This window comes from Serinus canaria, chromosome 6 (genome assembly GCF_022539315.1).
Source record: "Serinus canaria isolate serCan28SL12 chromosome 6, serCan2020, whole genome shotgun sequence".
Taxonomy (NCBI): Eukaryota; Metazoa; Chordata; class Aves; order Passeriformes; family Fringillidae; genus Serinus; species Serinus canaria.
The window spans coordinates 17,517,352-17,543,025 of record NC_066320.1 but is presented as its reverse complement, the minus strand read 5'-3'; the positions used below and the strand labels follow the sequence as shown (position 1 = coordinate 17,543,025).

Below are 25,674 nucleotides of genomic sequence, written 5' to 3'. Positions count from 1 at the left end.
GCTCAACATTGCTTCAGCCCATCATTTCTTGGGTCTGGCAAAGGTCACTGAGAAGTTGCAAAATTGGCAGGAAATTGATATTATTTCTGAGGGTCAGAATTGAAAGTACATTAATTTGATTGAGTTCCATTAATGTTTCTGTAAAAGCAGTGCTTTCTCATTGCTAATTCTGTGAAAGCAAAGGAATCACACATGACCTGAACTGATTCTAAGATTTTTTCCAGATTACTCTCAGATACTTGGACCTAAAATACCTATCATGGCACTAAAACAAGCAGAAAGAGATGAGTTATTGTCTCTTCTTCTCCCAGTTTGCCCCTAAAAAAGGTACTTTTTGATTCAGTCTTAAATTCAGAGCAAGAAGCCCCTTAAGATTTTTTTTTATGAAAGTCTGCAGTACATCCACAAAGCCATTATTTCACCTCATCTAGCTGTTCAATACTGTAGCACTAGAAAAAAAAAATAGTAACCTGTTTGGGACAGAATATATCTACCCAAAGAGTAATTCCTTCAGTTATTTTCCTTCTAGCATGTGGCTCCCCTTCACTAGCCACTGAGGTTAAACCTTTGCATCAGATCTTACCTGACTCTTGTGTTCCAAGCAGAATCTCCTGGCACAAGGATTCATGCAGTGATATGTTATGATTAAAGCTAATAAAGTCCAGCCTTTTATGTCTCTACTTGGCAGCATCATGAGCTCCCCAAGCTCTGAAATATTCCATTCATTCTCTCTCTCATTAAATGATTTTTTCAATAGAAATAGCCAGGAAAATTCTGTTTTTCCTTTACGCTTTTTGCAGGTTATTTTATGAGGACTCCTCAAGACATTTGTTAACTCCTAGGTAGGGTTTGACTCAGGATTTTGCCTAATAGTGGTCCAATTTTACCTGAGGCAATTATATTCACAACAGAAATACTAAAACACTACCAGTAATAATTTCTTATTGACTAAAAAAAAGGAGTGTGAGAAAAAAAGAAAATATGATCATACTTAAATACCTAACTGGAATTTGTGCTCTAGTCCATACTTTTAAGAACACTGCCATCTACTGAGGATCTCAGAGGCTTTCCTTCTTACAGAGCTCAAGTCCTGGAGCCAATTCCACTTTCTTGATGACACTCTCATCCAATTAACCCTTCTACTTGTTTTTCAGAAATTGATGGCTGTAATTAACAAAATTTCACTAGCTGGTGGCTTGATTCCAATAAACAAGGGTTGGAATGCGCCAACAGTTCTTTGTTCCTTTCAGAGCTCTGGATGAACACCCTGATTTTATTTCAGTCCCTTCAGATGTACTTTGACTGCATTCAAGTATGTTAGACCAAACAGCCAATATAATAGAGGCAGTCTCTTTATTCAGAGTGAGTGTGTGTATCTATCTGGAAGGTTTGACAAGGAAAACACATTCTAAGCTGCATTAATAGTTTATGCACCATTAGGTCTGAAGGTCTGAATCAGACTGTTCTGGTTGCTAGGCCTCTTGGCTATACTTAAAACAGTTTTCAAGGCACTTCTACATTATGCCTTTGCAATAAGTATTCTGGGACCAAAGTCCATATCCTGCATCAGGCAGGTACAGAAATGCTTTGGCAAACTGACAGCCAAAAGTCTTTGTTGTTCTTACATCTACTGACTCAGTGAAATTCATGCTGTTCCTCCTGACAGTGTTCTAGGTAAATTTTAGTACTGCCACATTTGCAAAGACTAAGCAATTCCTGGAAATGAAGCTACAGAGAAGTAGAAGAAACTGTTATTATGGCATTTTGAATATGTTCAGACTCACCTGAGCATATCCTTCTTTGTACAGCTTTGGCAACAACCTCACCATGACACAGACAGCACCTGGATGTACAATGGTGCAGTCTCTCATTTCCAACCTGCAGTAAGAAGACACATCATAATTATCATTAGAACAGCAAAGAGGTTCTAACCCTGTTCCAGCAGAGCACAGCAATAAATCCTCCCTGTAGCAACCAACTCAGAATTGGAAACTAAGCAAACAACACAAGTTACCCAGAAGTAATTTGTTACTCCTGAGAGTAACAAAGACAGGACATCACCTGCTCATGAGCTGACATTTCCAGGACCTGCACATTCAGAGATATGAGGCAGCCTCTTCAAGCAAATTTTGCCTTTGAAGGTATTTGCAGAACAGAAAACAGACAACCAGAGGAATCACTGATACATCAGTCCACAACTAATGTTATCCTTTTATTTTCTAGAAGTTTATAACTTGGGTTATACAGTAACCTTAGTACTTTAAAATAAAATGGAAATAAGCAAAGGTGAGACAGTCTTGATGAAATCAGTAAGCCATCCTCCCCTTCCAACACCAGAATTTGCCTAAACTAGTAAAGTAAAATTAAATATCTGCTTTCCCACCAGTTTTCATTTTTGCCACTTATGACCTTTATATGTTCAGGCACAGGAAGGATTTGAGGAATCAGAAACATCACAGAGAAGATTTACTAATGCCATGATGCAGGCTAGAGGTCAGATATGTCTCAAAGATGAACCCACAGCACAGCAAAACTCTAGTTTAGGCACTACAGGCTCATTCTGTTTAGAGTACCATCAGCATTTCTGGGTGCACCTCTGAACTGGAGTTGTGATGTACACAGTCAGAAACATCTGTCCCAGGCAGATCTCACAAGAAAAGCAAAGGCAACATCTAATGGCTGTAATTAGACTGACAAAATAAAAGCACAATATGCTTTATGAACTGTATAAAACATAATGTACAAGGAGAAGCATTAAAAAAAAAAAAAAAAAAAAAAAAAAAAAAAAAAAGCTTTACAAGGGATGTAAAGGAGCATGAAAAGGCTGCAATTAAACATGTTTGTTAGCCACTCCCTAAAAGGCTCATCTGATACAGCAGAACAGGGAGTAGTGTGTAGGACACTGCCACACAGTGACAAATAATTTTTACTGCATCCTCCAGAAGGATAATTTCAAATTAATTGCTCATTTGCAATATTTTCTGTGCAACAAATCAAAATCAGGCCTGGTATAAAGAGTTGCTGCTGCAGTGGTTTCAGAGTGGATACACACACCTGCACTTGACATGAATGTGGGCAAGATTTTAAATATCACAGAAAAAGGTACACTGAAAATACACTCTCCTCCCATCTCCCTGGGAAAACCCACACTATTTTAAGAGAGAAAAATCCTGGCTCCATAAAATCAATAGGGATGAAATCATGGTTGGAAAGCTGCCTGGCTGGAAAAAAGCTTGGCATGCTGGCCCATGCCCAGGTGAGCCAGTGTGCCCAGGTGATCAACAAAGCCAATGGAATCCTGGCCTGCATCAGCAACAGTGTGGCCAGCAGGAGCAGGGCAGGGATTCTTCCCCAGTACCTCAGCCTGGCACTGCTGAGGCTACACCTGTCCAGTCCTGGGCCTCTCACTGTAAGGACATTGGGTGCTGGAGTGTGGGCAGAGAAGAGCAACAAGGCTCAAGAAGGGTTTTTAAGAATATTCTTAATAACAGGAGTTCTCTGTGGTCCTTGTTTTATGGCCTGGCTTAGTACAAAAGCTGTGCTCCTGTTCCAACTCCTCACCTCTGCAAATAGCCCATCTCTCACACTCCTGCCCCAGGGCTATCCAATCAGCCCCATGATTCCACTCCATCTATCTCACCAGCTTCATGGTGCGAATTGCAAATCTGCTCTGCATTGGTGCTACTTAAATAAGATAAATAAGAGGTTTTGGTTACAAAATGAGATGTCACAAAGACCCTGAAGAGCCATTAGCACAGTGAGCTGTCTGTGGCAACAGCAGCTGCAGCAGCCATGCTGCTTGGGTGGGCACAAAGAAGGGCTTCCCTCCCAACGAGATCAGCCTCGGTTAACACAGCTAGCAGCAGGCTATGTCTAATCACCAGGAACAAAAGGATAACCAGAGACTCCATCTACCCCATCTGCCACAAAAGGGGTTTCAAACATTACTGCAGGAGCAGGAACACAGAGGGCTGGTTTTGAGATGGGAAGGACAGAGTCAATTCCCCTGTGTCCCAGAAGCTTGCAGCATCATTGGCCACAGGACAGTGGAAGGGGCTAGAATAATATCCAGCATTAAAATGCTGGATATGTGGCTATGTATTTGTCACAGGCCCCTGCAGGATCACCTCTTTTCCCTGCCCCCTTGGGTATATTAAATATGTGTTGCAAGATGGGGCATCACAGGCCACCTACACTGACTGCATTCCAGTTCCTCCTTTCAAGCAGCATAGTGGCTGCCTGAAACCTTTCAGGGGGAAGTGTGAGTGTGGATTACAGCTAAGAGGAAGCTGCACTAGGGGAACAACAGGCTTGCAGAAACTATGGGATTTCTTATTTCAATTTTCATAAAATTCACTGGTGGAAAAGGATACAGGCTGTATAGCTTGAAGATTGTCAGCTTTCCAGTACATGTTCCTCTTTTGTATTTGCATACACTTGTCATGGATAGTCTCCAACCACCCCTAGCTGATCTGGCCTCCTTTTGTGCCTTCACATCCCAAAACCAAGACAAACAATCTCAAGTCTGACACTGTGAACTGAAAGGGTCCCAGTTTACAGGATTAATATCTCCACAGGCAGTATTCAGTTACCTCACAGCATCACATCTCAGCAGGAAAAAGAACACAGGGAGATAGGAAGCCTTGCTCATTTCTTCATTTCAGACCTAGTAACTTCAGAAACAAAGACAGAGCCACACCCCTCCCAGCATTGCCCCAACCTACTCTTTCTCCCTCAACATCACATACAACAGACAGTGTACTTCTCACACCTACCACCATCTATGTACTCTGTGCACAGGGACACATGTTCTCCCAAATCAGGCTAGGAAGATCTGCTTGGAAAAGAGCATTTATTCCTCCTGAGCTACCAAGTCCTCTCCCCAGCACTGAGTACTAATCAGAAACATCCAGTGAAATTTAAAGAGTAAACATGGAGCAAACATCTCCATAACTGCTTTAAAATCTGCTGCACAGGGAACAAAGGGATCCACCACATGTTCCTTTACTTGCTTCAAACAGGTATAAATATAACCAGAAATGCTTATTCAGCCTGATTCAGTTCTCAGGGAAGAGAGTTCTGCTGACTTCAGTGACTGCTGCTATGAGTGGCAGACATCATGTCTTGGTCTTTAACTTGGAAGATGACTTAGCAATAATCCACAGTAAGGGTTGAAGAAATCTCACACTTATCAACTTAGCCTTTTTAAGCATAACTCCAACCAGAAACAAATTTGATAAAAGGATTGAGATTCAAGATAAAGTTAGAGAAAAAAAAAATGGACAGAAAAATCTCATGAGCTACAAAATGCAAGTGATTCAGAACTGATTCACAGCTGACAGCTATGCTGATTTCTGGTATAGTCTTCCCTTCCTACCAAGGATATATGTTTCAACATAAACCTTTATTCAATGAGGTAGGCAGCATGACTGTTCCTTTTCCAATTTTCTCTATTTCAGCATGAATAAATGAAAGTGTCTGCACATGCACTTGGATACTCATGCATAAGGGAGCATTTAAAATACCTTAGTGTAACTTTTGTTTTCAACGTATCAAGTGACTGGAAGCAGCTTTCCACATAATTGAAAAAGTCAAAAATTGATCAGAGCAAGTTCAAGCAGTGACTAAGCACAAGATTTAAGTCCCAGCAACCTTCTTCTAAGACTCCATTCCTGCTCCCAGTTTGCAGGTGTCAGAATCTGCAACATAAAGTCTGCAGCTCTTGGGGCTGTGTGTCCCACTGCTGCACTAAATCCTTATACCCCAAATTTTTCACCATTTACCTTTCCAAAAGCATTGATTTCTGCTGCCTGGAGGCCTGGCACTTGGGATTGAACTGATTTGTTTACCCTTGGCAGGTTATGTCACACCTTACCTCAGTTTACTACCATATAAAATGCACATATCAGCCTTAGTTCTCTATTTCCTAGAGTAAATAAAGGCTTACTTTTCTTCAGGATGCCCCCATAGCACATAGGCAGAGGCAGGTAATTTGTTGCCTGGTCTTTTGAAAGCAACAAGATGTTCTTCTTGAGCTTGGGGTGCCTCCTGATCATCTCTTGCTTCTTCTCCCATCTCTGGCTTCCTCTCCTTAAAGTAGCTTTCCTGATGGAGGGTTCCTTTGACCATATGATCAAGAAAACTCAGAATCCAAATGCAGTTTTTTAGCCATTCTGGGAGAGGTTCTGAAGAACAGAATGCTGCATCCAAGAATTCTGCGAATGTCCTTGTCTTCTCAAGGTGCACAGAAATTTGTCTTTTCCCTTCTGACCAGAAGCATCCAAGTGATCCAAGATCCTCTGCCATCTTTTCAAAGAGACCACTCCTCTGGAAGAAGGTGCTGTTGACAGGGTCTAGGTGCAGGGCTGCAGTTATGCCCTGAAGAGCATAGAAAACCAGCTCCAAGATGGAATTCTGTCCAACTGCTGCCCACTGCCCAGATGGAGGGTCCTGCAGTGCACCTTCCATGTCTGAGAGGAGGGACAGGAGCCCATTGAATCCACTGCAGGTTCTGAAAGCTGAATGGCTCTTGGGACTCTCCAGTATCCTCAAGAGTGACTACAAATGTTGGGAAGAAAAAAAACAAAATAAGCACTTAAAGGGGAAAGAATCTTTAGAATACTTTTCAATTACAAGTTTGCACAAAAATTCTTTCACCCAAATTTCGCTCTTTGAGGGGGAAGGTGGTAAAAATAAAGGCCATCACTGCACAGCTTCTCCTCCCTTTCCCCATATACCCAATGAATCCTACAACCAGTCCTTGAATGCACCTTAGGAGCCACTAGAGCATTCAGCCTAACAGGTACAGAACAGTGCTCACAGGAGGAAGCAAAGAAATCAAATTTCCTGCTTTACAAGTCCTAGTCAGTTTGGCCAGAGGTAGTTTCATATCTTTGGCTGTTCTTTTACCAGTCTTCTCAGACTCTCTCAATAAACCTGCCTTTGCCCCAGATAAATGGAAGTAAAGATTAAATTGCAAATACCCTCACATGGAAGCTGGCAGGAAGGGACAGCTCTCTACAGACAAGTCTTCCTGCAGCCCTGAATGCACGAGAACCCACACTGAACTTTTGCTCATATGACTGAGAAGGCCCTTTTCAAAAAAACCACAGTGACATGGGATGGCACAGAGAATATTGCAAGCAGCAGGCTCTCCTCATTAAGAAAGACAAGAATACCCTTTCTCAGCTAAGGTATTTTTAAAGTTTGCACAACACTTTAGGGGAAAAAAGCCATAAAAAGTAAGATCTCAAGACAATGAAGTAATTAGATTTTATCTAACTTCAGTAGGCTTAAAGCAGGTTATAAGTGAATGCCCCTTGACAATATAGCACACATATAAAAACAACTTAAACTATTTTCCAGTTTTGAATGTTACGGGCTTGCCATTTTAAAACAAATCTGGAAAAGTTATTATGAACTGAGGAAGTAAAATTGGTTACAAAAAGGAGCTTGCAAAGAAACCTTCTACTGCATTTGAATACAATTGATCCCAAGTTTTTGAGGTGTTGCACAATTCATTTTGTGCAGGGACTGTTCAAATTCAATGCTGTACCTTTGCACATTGGAAAGGGTTAATTTCACATACAGATCTCCCCGAGAGATATCCAATGAAAAAGCTTTACTTCCCAACCTCCTGAGGAGAAACAGTTTTTAACAGAAGTATATCTGCCCATAACAGGACCTAGCACTGTGAGAAAGGGCTGTGAGGACTGAAGGGGGAGGGAGCACTCTATTACTGTCATTCAATTTTGTATGATAATGTATCAAACCAGGCAGAGGCTTCTGAACAGGGAGTAAATTTAATAACTTAGAGTTGAAGTTATCAGGATGGCTTTAACACATTCCAGAGTAGGTCAAGAGTAAACACATTTCCTCCAGCTTTAACTCAGTTAGAATTTAATCACCTATGAGTTAGTATTCCTCTGTCTTGAATCTATAAAACTGATGTCTGCTGGAAACCCCCTAACTCAGTTACTGCTAACAGAATTTATTTTGCACATTCCATTATTTGTTATTCCTCATAATTGTCCACGTGCCACACTGGAATACGGCAGTGCTAATTGCATTTGGGCTCAGGCTTTAACAGCTAAATATACATTAGCAAATCAATCTGAATTTGTGTGTAACACAATCACAGTCCCAGTGGATAAAGAAAATAAATTCATTTGCTTACATTATACTTTAATACAGTTATCATTTGTCAAAATTTAGACACTGAAGTTGCATTTATTTTTATATTAGTTTGGACACCATACTCAACTTTTCCTCAGGTATTGTTAAGACTTCATCCTTTTAATTTTTTTTTAGTAACATGGTTCTTTTGTCATAGAAGGAGTTGTTATATTGTACAGAAAGTGGTTTCCATTCACACTTGACAGAGAAGGTAGAAAAAAATTTTTAAATCAGTGTTTACAACAGTGCTGCTTTTCAACTGGATGCCTGTGACCTAAACCAAAATAAAGCACCGTGATTCTTGCCTCTGTTTCATTGCTTAGGGATCAGACACTCTGGGGTCAATAGAGGCTATGACTAATTCTAGTTTCTTCCTTCAAACTTTCATAAAATTCTTCCTTTCCTCATCTCTTTTTATTTGTGTTACATGTGTTTACACTTGTGTTTGTGAAAAATGACAAAATTAGGGACAGCAAAGTTTCAATCTTGGAAACTTATTAGAATGAAGCTGTTTATGTCATGCCTTTCCTGGCTGTTCCAATCTTGTTGCTTCACATCTTACATCCTCTCTCTACAAATCCACTTTCATTCACATTTGTTTCTCCTTTCTCTGTCACATTACAAAGAACTGCTCATACAATTGTGCCTTCAGCATTTCCATATTTCCCTCTTGCATTACTATTTAAGTCTTCAAAATACTTTGTAATCTGATACTGAGTGAAGGTATTGACCACAAAGGCATTGCTAAAAATCAAAGTGCCCAATTAACCATAATCTAGAGCTGGCCTATGGCTCTTTCTTCTGCTCTTACATCTTGAAAACAGATAGTTCCCAAGAAAACAATGGCCAAGTGAGAGCCACATTAGTTACCTTCAGAAGATCTAGTTTCAGGTGCAGTTCCCATTGAGTGGAAGAACAGAGGGCCCCAATAATAATGCTCATATATTCTTCATAATTGATGACTGATAACTGCTCCAAGATGCTGAGAGTAGCACTCCTGTAGCACTCATCATCCAAAAATATCTTGATATATGGCACCATTCCATAGTCCTTCAGAACAACTAGGGACAAACACATTATCGTTTTTGAGTTAAACTGCTTGTAGGTTTTAAAGGCATATTTTCAGTGTTGGTGTGAAGTGCCACATTTCTACAAATACAGCAGGACAGGTAAAAATAGCAGCTGGTTAAACCAAAGATGACACAAACTGAATGGCACAAGAACAACTAGGGATAAAAAGACTGGATGACCATGATTTCCAATCATCAGAGATGACAGGTTCCCAACACAATAATGAATGAAAAGGAAAACACACCTTAGTTTCAGCTTAAGCATCCCTTTCATTTAGGAAGGGAACTTTTTGATAGTTTCTGAAAATATCTTTACACCATGCAAGATGCTGCAAACATGATGATTCTAGGGTTCCAGAGTGGATTCCTGTATTCAGTAGCTTTCACTCCTGTGCTACTGTGTTCCACAAGATTCCCTACGAACAGGTATAAATTCTTAGGTATAACACAAATACAGGAGTGTTCCTCAGCATGCACCTGATCCAATCAAGATTTCAAATATAATGGAGAAAATCTGGATGAGCAAATGATACACAAGAGTCAAGTACACACAGTTTTTTTCCACAAGCTAAGTTTGAGCATCCTATATAAACACCTCAGGACTATGCACATGGATAAAGGAAACAAGCTGACTACTGGGACAAAGCTTAATATGCAGGAGGAGAATACCTTTGTCACATTTCTTCCTAGTGTAACAGTTATCCCTACACTTCTTGTTTTTTCCTTCATTTCTGACTGAAGCAAAAAAGTCAGAAAATTTGTTGGTGCTCCGTAAGACCATGGCCACTTACCACCAAATATCATGAGGGTAACACAGTCATGTGTTTTTCCTTACCCGTGTTCCTCACAGACCTTGCTGTAAGGGCAGCCACCATTTTCAGCATCACAATATTTAATTCCTTCTCAGTGCCTTCTTTTGGGTTAGGCAGATGAGTTCCAGCTGTCAGCATATTAAAAGTTATGTTATGATATACAAGAAATGGAAGGAAGGATTTTTCTTGCTCCAATCTTGAGCTTGCATTCTAGAGATCCCCCCATTAAGACCTGTTTAAAAGTGAGGGCTGAAGGGTACCACCCAGAAAAATTCAACACACACTAGCACAGAAAATCCCAGAGCTGTTTAGGCTAGTGAGCAGAAAAATAAACAGCAAAGATTTCAGAGAGGACCCAGCTCGTGTGTCAAATTTAGGCCAATTGGCTTGAAGACAATAGTATAAAAAAATACATATAAATTTACTGTAGAAAAAGATTATTTATTCCTATCGATCTGCCTGCTTCAATGGTCATTGTGAGTGGCATTGAGTTGTACCTGATTTCCTCAAGATCTTGGCCTCCCTCCTCAAAAGTGCCAGCAGTAGTCCTAAGAGCCCAGAGTCACGGAAAATGTCACTAAATAACAGGTCCTTCTGGGTCATGCTGAGAAGGCACTGGAGAGCTGTTAAGGTGCAGAATGGCACTATGTTTTCCTTTATCAAATACTGAACCTTCTTCAGAATCTCATGGGGAACATAGGACAGGTCCAGGACTATGGACTCCACCAGTCTGAAGAACTGGACTTGGACTGGGCGTGGTTTGAAATGAATGATGTCAGTGAATTGGTTGATAGGTTGCAGCGTCCATTCCAGTAGAAAGAAGTTCACTCTGTCCCAAGCCCATATGGTACCAATTGCTGACAATATTCTTTCACACAAGTGCTGATCATTACTTCTCTGGAAAATGGATTGCAGCACCTGGAAAGGCTGGAGGTTTTTCACTGTCATTCCTGTGCGGGAAAAACCCAGGAGAGATAATTTTTACATGAGTGTCATTCAGGTCTGCAAGCACCCTAACTGCAATGCTAGATCATCTGAAAGTGGAAATGAGAGCAAAAGACATGAGGGGTGTGATTAGGAGGCATATTCTTGAGCTTTGATGAGATGCTAGAGTTAACATGGTCATTTCAGTTTGATGTAGGTGGCACTCAGGCTCCTGCAGCACTGACACAATTCTGAAGATGCCACATCCATACTCTTTTCTTCCATATTAAGACAGAAAATGAATAAAGTTTCATTTTCCTATGACCCCCCCTCCCACCCAGCCACATGTGTGTATATATATATATATATATATATATATATAGACACACACACACTCACTCACATATACACCGTACCAGAAGACTGCGTCCGTTCAAAATCAAAGTGTGGCAGTTGTGGGTGCACAATATTGCCAGAAACTTTCAGTTCAGTTTTTCCACAGGTTGTAAGGCAAGTCAGCATATCCAAGATCTCATCCAGATAGGGGTCTCCTTCATTTTGCTGCAAACCCTCACATCTAGGAACAAAACTCAGGACAGTCATATGTTCATGCCTGAATTACGAAACACTTTGGATACATCATCAGGCATGAAGCACATAGGAGCTACACAGAACAATCCACCCATGGTGACACACTGAATCAGAACAAAACCTACAAGCTGAAGGAAACTGAAATCTCATCCCTGAGGAACAGAAAAATATTATATAGCCTGAGCTTTGTGACTCAAACATAAGGATGGCAGGTCTCTCCTAAGTAAGGAAATAGTTTGAAATGTAACTCCAGATTTGCCATGCTTCATAGACTGAAGTGACAGTCTGTCAAAGGACAGAGAGCTGTTTAGCACATCATCTTATTCTGTAATTCTAAAATGGGATCAATTCTTAAGGAAAACTGCATAAACTGGGCATGGGTTAGTGGCAGAAAAATAGACTGATACAGTTAGGTTAGAAAAATCTCTGAAGAAAACAACAAAATGTCCTGGTTTCACCTCAACATGAAAAAGAACAAAAGAGAGCAAATGCTCTGTTTCAAAGAATGCTATTAGCAAATTCTTTTTATCTGAAGAAAAAGTTCTAACTATCAGAGAAGGGGGTACCTGCTCACATGAAACATTCTGGAAAGAACTTTCCATCTATCCCTTTATGCCAGCATATGCTGGGAATGAAGACTAATCTGAAGCCTTGAGCATCTGTTATTTCAGTCTCTTCAGCTTAGTTACATCAGTTGAAAAGGATGGGGACAGTCATAGCCCTTACAGAAAAGGATTCCATGTTTCCTGCCCTACATGGCTAGAATTTAATCAGAAATATGCATCTCAATGCAGTTTATTTACAAGGCAAATCTAGACAGTCTCTGTTAACTAAAGAAAACACTGCCAGAAAACAATTTTTTCCCAATCATAAATTAATAATTTTAATTTATATCATTAATAATTTTAACTATGCCATTCAAAAATCATGAACTGGCATAGTCCCTCACAGATATCTTTGACTTCATGATTCAATTTACAATCCTCTAGATCCAAATTACAAAATACCCTCCCCACCCCAGTCATTGTTCAGGGACCAAAGTTTTCACAAGATAAAATAAATACTACAAGAATAAGCAAATCCAGAATGGAAACAAAAACATCTGGAAATGCTCTCTTCAGATGATGTTAAAGGAACTCAGCCTGGTGCAACAACACAAGGTGACAAGGAGAGCAACAGATTCTGCTTTTCACTCTGGACTGGGATAACAAGTGGGGATTTTTCCTGATGTGTTTATGCTCATCTGGGTTCTGAAGAATGTAAATATCTCAGATTTAACTTTGGGTGGGGGTTTTTTGCTTGTTTTTGCTCAGCAAAGAGAGAGTGTTTCCCTCCCTAGCTGACTGTGTTCCTGGATTAAAAGCTCACCTTAACTGAGACAAATGTCTCTGACCTACATCCTCTGTAACACTAATTGATGAAGAACCTTTGTCTTGTGTTCAAAAAGTCCCCATCCCACCTGCAAGCTAACTTCCCCTACACTGTTCTCCTTCTGTTATGGCTAAAGTAGTAAGGGTTATGTACTGCTTCCCTTCCTAATATAGCAATGCTTTGCATCCACACAGAGTTACCTATATGATTCATATTTTGAGACCACTATGCATTTTGAAAATTAAGCTTTACCATGCTCTAGAAGCCTACTAGAAACCTCTCTTACCTGAGTAAAATTTTTAGCAGGAGTTGGTAGCCATCGTTATTTTCAAACTCTGTTAGTAAAGCTGACGATACAGGATAAGAATCTTTCACAAAGCACAACACGATGCTGGCAGCTTCACACACATCACAGGCAGGTAGAGTGTCAGCCAGTGTAAAGAGATTCTGAACAGCTATTTTAATGCAGTCAACAGCTGAAGAAAAACAATACAGCAGGTATTTATGAACTGACAGTCAAACAAATTTACAGCTACTAACAAAAATTAAACAAATTTGAAGATATTTCCCAGTAAAATAGGAGTAAGGTAACTGTTTTTCTACAAAAAAGGAGGATATAAGAATATCATACTCATTTCAGAAGCATTGCTGGATTTAAAATAGGCATGCATTTTTTTGCTTTACTACCAGAAACTGATTTAATCTCAGGAGTATAAGCTTTCAACCCCCCAACTCACCAAAATTCATATATACTGAATCCAGCTGTCTGAGCACAAGGTAGGCAAAGACTAACAGATTTAATTGTCTCGTACTAAGTCAATCACACATTCTGTGCAGAGTTCACAGATTCATTCTTTGCTCAATGAGGCATAAGCAATGGGGTACACACATTTTGCTTTGAGTAATGAAGCCTAGTTTTCTTGTCTAATCTCATGGCCAGTCCTTCCAGGGCAGCTTCAAAAGTCCAAATAGCTCTTTCCATCTCACTCAGGAAGCCAAGTTTTTCATTTAAAAGAATAAAAATATCTATATGCATTTACTCCATGGCATGGAATACAGATGGTATTCCATGGTATTTTGTGCATTATAAAACTACTTTTTCACTTCTAAGAAATTGAGACTTGTGGCCTTTGCACTTCTTAATAAGAAAAAAATTGAACTAATAAAGCCTAGAAAGAAGACAAGGCTTAACCAACCATGTTGTTGTCCCAAAAGATACCATTATTCTGACCCCAGTCTTGTATTTAGTGTTCATGGGGCTCAGACCCACAGACTGAGTCACACAATTTAAGAAAAAACATAATGCATCTTCCTCTTGCCCATGTCAGTGTCATTAGGTGGAATTGGCTCTTGCCTGTAATTTGGAGGGGTTTTTTATGTTAAAAATCCTTCAGTTCCCAGATGACTATCAGTACTAAATAAAGCTTCTCTCTCCTAAGTCACAAGCCCACGCTTTGTAGCTGACTACTGGATGATGTAAGGGAGATCACAGATGATGTAATTTATCCTGGGGAGACTCTTTTTGGTAATTCATTCTCAGGGGAGCTATGGGGAAAGAAGAAGCCAAACCTTGTAGATACACAATGCTGTTTTTTGTCTGAGCCTTTGAAATTGTTCTTAGCACACAGCCTGTAGGTACTTTCCATGAGTGGCTGCACTGGTCCCACAGAGAAGAAGTTGCTATAATTAATGACTGAAGCTTATCAGCTGCCAGCAGTTCCTCTATGCCTTGTTCCTCTTTGTACATGTTAAGCATTATCTGAAAAACAAACAAATATCAGATACAATGAACACCTCTGGAGATACCTAAGAGATGAAGAAAAATCCTCTGGGGAAGGAGATTATTAGTTTGACACTAATGCTAGGAGAAAGAATGCAGCGAAATGAACAAGTAAAACTACCACTGGAATATTCTTAATGGATTTTTCCCAGTTAAAGTCACATTGTTTTGTTTAGTAAAAAACATGAGATAGTTTTTATATGGCTCCTGATGTTTATTCAATATTTTGCAGTCCAAGCTTACAGATTTTTTGGCAGTTTGAATCAAATGAACAACTAAGAGCCCAAGTGAACATCTGAGTACCCAGGACAAATAAACCCCCCAAATGCACATCTCACCTTAACAAGCATTTCCTGAGTTTGGACATCACTTGTCTGCCTGTCATCACTGGTTTTCTTCAGAGGGACAGTAAAGAAAAGGTACAGGCACTGCATCAGAGCAGCTGGGAGTCCAGATCCAATAATGTTCCACATAGTCCTCTAAGAAGAAAAATACAATCAGCTCCTCTAGAAGCTCACTACAGTTTCCTTGTGTTCCTACACACTGAGAATAGTGATGGCAGATCAAAGACCCACTTGAGCATTTTACCCTGATGGGTGCCCTAGGGCACACAAGACTGGCAGTCACATAGCATGGCTGTAAAATCCACTTGGCAGAATTAAATACACTTTGTGTTGCTGTAGCTGCTCCCAAGACTTCTTGCTCCAGCTGCACTACAGCTTTGGCAGTGCTCTGTCCTGCATATGGAGACCTGCAGCCAGTGAAGCACACAGCCTGCAAAGCCACTAGCAGCTGAACCAGCAGCAAGGCCAGGGACAGACAGTGTCTCCTTTAGCATTACTTTCCAGGACACTGCAGCTGGAGAGGCCTGGTATGCTGAAAGCATGAATTCTCCTCTCCCTCCTCACTCAGGATGGCAGCAGTTTACCTATAATGCCTTCACTTTTTTAACATATTGAATAACTGCATTCACGCACTTCTAATTACAGGTTTTATAACTGCAAGTGTCAGTTTCTTCACAGTGTTTCTCCTACTTAGTTTCCTCTCATCTTCACTATGGCTGCAGAGAACTTCCAGAGAAGTCCCAGTGTTTGTGCTTGGCACACAGCAGTCATAACAAAAATCAGCACCAAACTAACAGAAGAATAAGGTTTGTGAAATGAAGTTTTGTGAGTATGTGAACTACAAAAAATGACAACGTCTTAAATCTGTGAAAAACATCTCATCAGAAACGTCATGTTGTGACTAGCTATATACATAATTTTATAGAGCTCCTTATGATAAAAAACATATCCACTATAATCTGACAGTAAGATCTGATTTTTGTGTGTCTTTGAACAAGAAAGACTAACACAAACTGTTTAACCAAATGTCATGGATAAACACACCACAGATGCCCACCAGCAGGCTGTACTCCTGATGCCAGTCTGCATTTGGGATGGCTGTACAGTGAAACACTTCAAAGTGAGAGACTATCAGGATTGAAAAGTCAATCACTCTATTACCAGACAGATTCTTACTATTAATCTTTTTGATAAGTAAACTAGAATGATAAAGAATACACAAAAAATGTACAATGGGTGGGGGGGAACACTAGAAAAACCAGCTGTCTGATAACCAAAACTAAAAAGGTATCAGAAAGCACAAAATGGTTACTTCTATCTTTTAGAAAACCTGGTGGTGCATCCTTTAACTGCAAACCTTGGGCATGCTCAAGCTCAAAATATTAGGGGTAATGCAAATACAGAGACTGGGGTGTTCCACTGTACCTACACAGCTCCTCTGAAATAAAAGGAAAACATGCTTTGTGGTATTTTCTCTTACCAAGTCAGTCTGTGAGAGCAGATACACTGATTTCAGGAGCAAATGGCCATCTCCTGCTTCTCCTTTCTGCTTCAGCAATTGCTCCAAAGCCAGACAAGCTTCTTCTGTTATCACAAAAATATTAAAGTTTAATTCCTTAGCGAAAGATGAAAATACTGCATTTATACTTTCTTCTTCTTAATTTTGTTAACTTTGTTAGATCTATCACAGATCTGACAAATTTAACAAAATTACAGTAGCAGGAGTCCACTAAAGTAAACAGAAAAACATAAAACAATTTTGATTCAGCATCAAGCTCAGTTCATGCAAACTACATGTTTCAAACTGACAAATTTCACCAAGAATTGCAGCTCAGTTCATAAAACCTGGCAGCTGATAGCAGAAAGAATGTACAACAGCCACCAGGAAATCCATATGTGGCTAGCAATGTTGTTCTCATTTAAGAAAGCTGCCCAGAATAGTGTGTAACCTACTCTTGCACTCTTACCTGCTTCATACGTTACACACTTCCAGCTATAGAAATTCCAGACTAAAGATCAGCATGGCATACAAGGCCAAATGTTCAGAGCAACCACCTCAAATCGCTGCTAGCTCATACCTACCAAAATATCTGGCTTGCTACACAGCATTTTCCTGGTCCCCCTTTGTTTCCAGCAAAGAACACAACTGAAAGACACACATTTCCAGAATAACTGGATCCAATGGATATGGTAGGGCATCTTTACCTGCAGGTTTCCCATTGAGGTTCCTCTTAATTTCTTTAGTCAGAAGCTTGGAAACCTCACTGGCTAACAGCTGAATGTTGGGGAATACGATTACTCCAGCAGACTGCTCCCAGGCCTGAAATCCAAGGGCAACTGTTAAGTCTCTGACACATCATGTCTTTGGTAGATTGAAAAAACTAATCAACATTAAAAAAGCAGCATAAGGCTAACATTCCTCTATAAAATTCAGTAGTCAGGGTAACCCATTAAGCAGTGTTTCTCAGACAGGCAGGAATACAACACTATGGATACAGAAGTCAAACTGGAATTATTTTTTGAATCATGTAATGCACCTACTAGAGAGCTTTTACAGTATTTTCTACACTGAATACCATCCAAACAATGTAAAAGTTGTTCATCCCCTGTGTCACTAATTATTTGTATCAAAAATTATATGCTGGCCCCTTTAAAAATATGACAAACAGCCATACAACAGTTGTGAATAAACACAAAATTAGAGACGTGCTTATAAACAATTTATAAATAGGTTTATAACAACTCCCTTGTTCGAGAATGGACAAGCAATTAAGTACAAGACTTACTAGATAAATAACAGGAATACTTGTTGATTCCCTGAGTCTGACAAACAAACCCTTCTTATGTTTCTTAGCCCTACCTTTGGGGAAAAAATTCAATATCAATAAAGAAAATATTCCAGCAGACTAATACTATTGCACCCAACCAGCCTCCAAGAACCAGGTTCCAATTCTTTTATATAAAATCTTTGATGATACACATATTTATGTATTAGCAACAGTTCATCATTCACCTCTGAAGGCCAGTCTGAGACATCTCTGTCCTCAGTAACCTTGAAAAATTTTCTTTACAAAAGTCTCTTCCTTTTAGATGCTCTGAAATACCACACTGTAAGCCCCAATGATTAAAGGAAGAAAAATTACATATGTCTTCCTAAAAAAATAGGATCAGACATCCCATAGTACTTTCTGCCAAGAAATCAGTGCAACTCTTTGTAAATGAAGATCCTCCACAAATATTATTCCCTTCCCTACCATGGCTTTCAATTTCTTTTCTTTCATCACAGATGGCAGCTTGTGGACGAAGTGTCAGTCACCTCTCAGTAATCAGGCAAGCATCAACTTTTTACTTCATTTTACTACAGTCAATAAGTAAAATGCACCCAAATATTCTTTCTGTGCTATAAGAGTGAAATGCAATTGCACATTGTGCCTATTATTAATTTTCATCAATCAGTCAATAATATTAAAAGCAAACTATTTTTTTCAGATTTTGACCCTAAGTTACTTTCAGAGACACTCAGTTGCAGAAGCAAGATCCACCAATTCATCTACCTCTCATGCAGAAGGGAGGGAAGATCTGTAAAGAGCAGAAGGAAGCTGGGCAAACACAATGAGAAGAAACCTACAGTCACTCAAAAATACACAATGTTTGTCATTAAGCTATGCCCTTTTTCAGAAGAAAGCAGTGTGAGATTTCTGTCCCTCTTTCTCAAAGAGGAACATCCTCTTTACACTTCAGAAAGGCCTTGCTATACTCACTCTTCTGCTCTCAGAATGAGCAGGATAAGTTTTAGAAGCTCAGACCATACACAGCAGAGAGCAGTAATCAAATGTTCATAGCAATGCTGCTAGTCCATCTCCCTACAAAACAGGCCACTAATGCTCTGATTTGGTTTTGTCAGTGCTCCTCCTGAGGGTCAGACACCAGTCTTTAGAATACACTGTCCTTTAGGAACAGAATTAATTTCATATTCATGTCTGAGCCTATCAACCTGACTCCATTGTAGGATGTCTACATTTAGGGGAAACTCAAATAAGATGGTATCAAAGTAATCTGATTTTCTTTCTTCCTCTTAAACCTGTTTCTACATATTTGAGGTTCTGCCACAAGTTCCCTGTGTCTGCTGTTACCATCTGCCCTTCCTATTCCATGGTTCATGGAGAGATGCTAGCTCGAACCAGCCATGTAATAGAACGTTCTGATACTTTCTGAGGCACCAAGGGGGAAGATGCAGAAGGCACATTAAAATGACTCCCAGCCCAGGCCTGAATCACAAGCAGATGGCTGACATTTCCCTCCCACACCTTCTCCTTCTACGTCAAGGAGCAGCAGTGTGTAACGAGCCCCCGCACCCCAGGTGTCTCCTGCCTGGTGACCCCTCTCTCCACCCAACTAAGAGATAAAGCACTAAAACAAAAAGGCAGAGATGCACTGACATCTCTGGATCAGAACAGGAAAGTAAAAGCAAGAGAAAAATCCTCCAAGGAGGGAGAGGACTCACACAGAGCCCACTGTTAAACAGGGTAGCTTCTGTTAGAACTTCACAACTTGTACCACTCAGACTGAGATGCATTCCCCCAAGCCAGCAGAAGGCTGGAATATGAAGGGAGTAAAAGTCATGTGGGGAAGGACATGATAACTAAAAGCTAAAGGGCAAGATCTTCCAGAATGTACTCCTAAATGAATGATGCAAAGCTAAAATGCTAGTCACACTTCTGGACCTAAATGCCTACAAAGCAATGCAAGCTCCACTAGCTTATCTAAGAGAAGTGGAGAGGAAGACTCTCACGCCTAGGGAATAAAATCAAGTGTTAAGCTAATGAAAAATTCACTTCTCCCTTATGAATATATTCAGTAGCAAAGTTTCCTTTGAGAATTTAAAAGCCCCTTTTTTCAAGCATTACTGAAATTCAGGAAATCAGTTTTTACAGTCCTAACGCTTGTGGAGTTCAGCCCTACAGAAAGGAAACTCTTGATGGATATGCAAATGTACAACATTGCCAGTCCCTCAGCAATACTCGTCTTGCCTCCTGGGAACAACTGTCTTTTGACACTAAAGTACTGGTATTAAAATTTATTTGCTTATTTATATTGACATGTGAGAATTTTCTGCTATGCTGTCCAATTTTTAATTCCTAAGACTTCAAGATTTTATAACTTTAATCACCCTTGTTCAGCTTTCTCAATTCTTTGAAAATTTCATTCCAAAAATTATCAGCACATTAAAAGCATTCTTGCTTTTCATACTTATTTAAGTATCAGTAAATCTAAAGATGTTGGGTATAATCTCATCTCACTACAACTTGTTTATTTCATGCTCATGATACATGATATTCAAAAACTAAAGCTCTAATGGAACTCAGAAACTTTGAGATCTAAGAATTTCAATGTAATTGTAAATTTGAGGCAGGAAAAGCTCAATGGAAGAATTTCACATAAAGCCTGCAAGACATTGCTTATGAAGACAGGAGGAAGCAGTTTAGAGACAAACTTCTATAGCAAGGCCTGTTTGTTGGGATGAGTTAATAGCCTGGAAGCATTAAGGATGTGTTTTCCATGGACCTTCAAGAGAAAGTGTGCTGGTTTGGTCTGGGGTAGAGGCTGGTCTAGCTTCAATGAGGCTGTTTTGGGCTTGTGCTGCACACAGGGCTGATAATAGAGATATTGCTGTCCTTGCTGAGCAGGGCTCACACAGACCCAAAGCCTTTTTGTGCTGCCATGCTGGAGAGGAGGCTCCCAATGGAGTAAAAATTGATCACCTAAAGGGATCCTGCTCCAATTAACAACACTGGCTGTTTAGGTGACCACAGAATAGGTCAGGCAAAATAAATGCAAATTGTCATCTGCACCAAAGGCAAAAAAAAGAACAAACCTTTAAGAAGAGGGGAAGAAATTCTAGCAGCCTTCTCTGTTGCTCCTCTGGGGTGAGAAATGGAGCCAATTGTTCATATTCTACAAACTGTTTGCCCAGAGTCTCCCACAGGGGGGTATGGCTCTGGGGTAGCTCATCCTTGCTGTGTGCAGGCTGCTCCAGCCCTTCTGCTGGGTCTCCATCATCAGGGCTCTGCTCCTGCTGTCCTGCATTGTCAGGTGACTCCTCCAGCTGCCACGTGAGTTCAGCTGCTCTGTCCATGCTGAGATGAGACAAGATAAATATACTGTGTTATTTGCACCTCTTACCAGTCAACTCTCCCAAGAAATTAGACACTGACAGTTTTAACTCTTGGAGTTAGAATTTAGAAATACGTTCTCAAGTCACTGAAACTTATCCAATTTTAATGGCAAATCAACCTGCTCCTGGACAAGAACATTGAACCCTGCAGCTGCATGAACAAGCTCTCCTCTATGAGATGTATGTACATGCTACACCACTCATCTGGGCTTTGGCAAAACAAACCAGTAAACCATACAGCAAATCTGGATTCCAGCCCCAGCTTTGCCACTGAGGCAGGTCCTCTCCCTTATACCTCAGCCACCCCAACTAAAAAAGAAGTTCTAACTATTACTATCAGCAGATCTGCAACAGAAGAGCCCTAGCTAAGAGCCAGGTTACAGATTTCATTGAGTATGGATGCTAAATCTAGCTGCACATCACTGATATATTCCCCACCTAGAGTGGGGCTGGAGCCCATCTGGAATAGCAGCTGTGTGGAAAAGCCAAAGATTCCTTGTAGAGTTGATCTGGCTCCAAGAGCAGCAACATTCAGCTCTTTGTAGAAGATGTACAGCTCTGTACAATAGGTATTTCCACAACAACACTGCTTGCTTTGCTGATCCTATAAACTGAAGTGGATATGCTGGAATGAAGGAGCATGGTGCTTCTGGCACTCTCATTCCCATCAAATTTAAAACTTGATTTTAATTTCATCTTACACTACACATCGAGGAATCCTTCTGGTACCCTCATCTCAACCCCAAGACCTCTCATCTACTTTACAGCCATTTTTTCATCCATGCTGTTCTGGGGGCTCACTCAGCCCTTCTTTGCCACAGCCTCTGTGAGCTCACCCTGCTATGCTGAGCCTACATCATGACAACACTTACACCAATGGAGATCAGGCTTCTCCAGCTTCCACAGTCATCCATATGCTTACTGGAGTCTAGGTCATTGTCTGACCACTCCTGAGACTATGACAGGACAAATTAGGACAGTGTGGGTGGGCAGATGGGAGTTGTCACCAAGATGAATGTAGCTCACTTTGCTTACCATATATATCATTTTTTAAGAGCTCAAAAGAGTCTTTACAAATCATTACCTCTCAAAGAAAAACACTAATCTACCTTCCTTTCTGGGAAATAAGTTCTTTCTCTACAGTGTCTCTTGGATTGCCATTCCACCATTTCAGTAAAAATGCCAAAAAAGCAAACATGACTAAAATCTAAGTCAGATCTGCACTACCAATACATACATATATTAAAATAAATTTTAAAAGACAGTATTATGTATTATTCTAAGCCAGGTGGCTTAGAATTATGAGCCAACACTGAAACAGCATTAGGGATTCTCTTCCTTCACCATCCATCAGTTACACAGCTAGCTTAGTGCTTGCATTCTGCCCACTCTTTGCCAGATGAACCAGTCTCACTTCCACACTCCTGCAGTACACAGGGATGAAGGGCAGGGCATTTATCTTGTCACTGTGCACCACACCAGCTGCAGCAAGATGATGGTCCCAGCAGACATCTGTGCTTCAATGCTGGTCCTCCACTCTGCACCACAGGCTAGCTTATTTTACCACAGCCCACACTCTGTCCTTTGCTAGCAGGTAGAGGCCTATATAATTTTGATCAGTCCCCAAAGAACAGTCAGCCTAGAACTTCCTATCTCCCCAACATTTTCTGTTTTGCTGCTGTTGTTTTCCTTAATTATCTGTATTAAGACAACAAGCCCTATGAGAAGAAAAAGTGTGGTGACTGCCCAGAGTAAACAGGAAGCCTCTGTTCCTCATGACTGTGTGGGAGTCACATTTGTCATATGTTATACTTAACTCTGGTGTGGGATTTTGACCCACTTGAGTCATCTTGAAGCTGTGAGTGTGTTGGTTGAGAAAGCCTGGGTGCGGTTCTAGCAGTGCGCATGGTTCAGTGATGTTTTCAGTGAGGCTCAACTTGCACCCCAAATAGCAAAGCCATTCTCTTCCTCAAGGAGATCTCTCACCCTGGAAGCTACTCTGCTGAGCCTAAATCAATGTTTATGAGTAACTCACTGCAGTGCCTACATTCACTGTGGTCTTCTGCACAAGAAGCCCAAAGTGCTTTACAGAGGGACTCTATAAATGGTGAAACTTAGTCACAAAGAGGTGAAATGAAGTGCTTCCACTGGCCTCAAAAGAAGGTCAGTGCCTGGTGAGTCAGCTCCCTGAGCTGCACTGCATGGCCCTGGAAACTGTGGTTACCAGTTTTCTCTTTCTATTTATACTTGACTCAGAAGGCCTTTCTTGTTGGTGGCACAGTTAAAGCAAGCAGGGATACCCTCAAAGTGCTCACTCTATGAACTCATGTAATGAAAGAGTTCATCCCAGCTCCACAAAACTCCTACAACCAGTTACTCACAAACAACTTCCTTAGGGAAGATCAACTTGCAACAGGCTATGTGAGACGTTCAAAGTGTATGTGAAACACTTTAATCTCCAAAATTACATCAAAGCAAAAGGAAGATTATGATATTCCTTGGTATTTATTCCAATTATCTAGACTACAAAAGCCATATCAGACTAAAAATCAGCACTCCAGTATTAGTCTGTTGACATTACTTGCATGCTATGCTTAGTATTATTTCTGCTAGAAGCTTTTTCTTGCATCTACAATTTGATTAGGACTTTTAAATCCTTTCAGTTTTCTATTCATCTGGGAGGACAATTGCTCTTCAAGTCCAAACACAAAGTCACATAGTTAGTCATTCAAATATTTTTGGTATTGAGGATAACTTAGATATTTTGAAAAGGTCTTATATGTACCACCACTTGTTCTGATCCTCAGAAAAAGTTAATAGCTCATTTCAGTTTTGATAAGTTTTTTGTTTGTTTCTTGATTAGTTTTGACAAGATACTTTTTGGTAAATATCACAATGATACAATAAGTTAACTAAATATATAACTACTTTAAAAGATATAAAAGTGAAGACTAATCAAATAAATCTGATAGAATCATTCAGAATGCAGTGTCAGGTTACAGAGAGAAAATGGAACTTAATCATGTGTTTTCCCTTTTTCTCTAAATAAAGCTTGTGTGAAATCACACAGAAATGTTGCTACATCTTTCCAGACTGAAAAGCCAGAAGGGAAGAAAGGCCTGACCAAAACTGGCAGAAGGACTAGCAGAATACTGCTACTAACAGCTTACTAGTTGAACAAACACGATTTTTTAATGACATTTAATTATATTTATCTGTGATTACCCGCTTCAGCTGCTCATAGAAGGATCCCATTCAGGTATAAATAATCCAAATTTGCACCAAGACCAAAAGAGAATCAAGTCTCATACCAAAATTCAGGCCAAAATTGGTCCCCTTTTTGCATTAAGTATCTCAAAAGATGTTAGTTGAGTGTACATGGCAATCTTTAATCTCCAAAAGTACATGAGCACAAAATAAAGACTACAATTGGCTTCCTTATTTACTCCAACTGTTCAGATAACAAGAGATATACTGGACAAAATATCAGACCCCTAGTTCTAGGACTACCAGCTTTAGATATTCTTTCTCTAATGTACATTTCTTGACTATTAAACCCCAGGATTCTGTGGGCTATCAGAAACACACAACTCAGATCATCCCAAAAATCCAGTGTGATACTCTTTTATACTTCCTTCCTCTCATTGGCAGCCAGCATGACTCTTGAATAAACACAGTTATGACAGCCAATAATTGTAAATGCTAAAACCAGAAATTCCACTACTTCCTGAGGAAAACTGTCTTTACACTGCAATTTAGGGTGAACTTTGACTAAATCCTTCACTAATTCAAAGTAATTCTCTCATAATATACCGGCTGCAACCAATATTGCAGGCTGTTCTGTCTGCTTTCACAGACAATCTCTTGACATACCTGGGCTCTAGACCTGGTAGCTCCTATTGCAGTCAATAACCACATGCAGAGAAATGAGTGTGGCTGCTTCTGTCCTTCTAGGCATGTTGGTGTATGCAGCAGCTCCCACTCTGCTCTTTAAACTTTCCACTGTGAATCACCTGATTAGCTGCTGCACTTACTTCCTGAGGAAAGCAGAAGTGAAAAGCAAATGAGCCACAGCTCAGGAGCCATCAAGCCCCCAAAGCAATTCAGAACAGCTCAGCTAACACACAAACCTGGAAGGCACAGCATTCTTCTCCCTGCATCAAGAGTAACCAGGTAATTCCCTCTCTGTACCATATTCACAAGGGGGAAGGGATTTGTTTCATTTTGGTTTTCAATTCAAGGCTTACAAAACTACTGCTGGAATACAGCACCACAAATCTCATGCTCTCTGTGCAACAATCTATGGCCAAAGTCAGGCAACTATTGTAGTGCTTCCTCAAATGCTGCACCCTCAAAATAAACACATTTGAATGACAAGGGGAACTCTGTGTCCCTGACCTCTTTAATGAAATGGTCAAGGCAGCTGCTCAGA

The 25,674-nt window shown here is 40.2% G+C and overlaps 1 protein-coding gene across 2 annotated transcripts in view; it reads right to left on the bottom strand.

Moving 5' to 3' along the window:
• Positions 1–25,250, bottom strand: part of WDFY4 (WDFY family member 4) — a 117,723-nt gene extending 92,473 nt beyond the window's left edge. For both annotated transcript variants that reach the window (XM_018910821.3, XM_050976368.1), the window contains exons 1-13: positions 25,116–25,250; positions 20,943–21,204; positions 17,273–17,387; positions 16,548–16,651; positions 15,062–15,202; positions 14,513–14,702; positions 13,230–13,419; positions 11,398–11,558; positions 10,555–11,007; positions 10,081–10,185; positions 9,046–9,236; positions 5,948–6,558; positions 1,785–1,878 (exon numbers count right to left, since the gene is read on the bottom strand). In XM_018910821.3, coding sequence (XP_018766366.3) covers positions 1,785–1,878; positions 5,948–6,558; positions 9,046–9,236; positions 10,081–10,185; positions 10,555–11,007; positions 11,398–11,558; positions 13,230–13,419; positions 14,513–14,702; positions 15,062–15,202; positions 16,548–16,651; positions 17,273–17,387; positions 20,943–21,203 — 2,616 coding nt within the window. In that variant the 5' untranslated portion in view covers position 21,204; positions 25,116–25,250. The remainder of the gene's footprint in view (positions 1–1,784; positions 1,879–5,947; positions 6,559–9,045; positions 9,237–10,080; positions 10,186–10,554; positions 11,008–11,397; positions 11,559–13,229; positions 13,420–14,512; positions 14,703–15,061; positions 15,203–16,547; positions 16,652–17,272; positions 17,388–20,942; positions 21,205–25,115) is intronic.
• Positions 25,251–25,674: the final 424 nt, after the last annotated feature.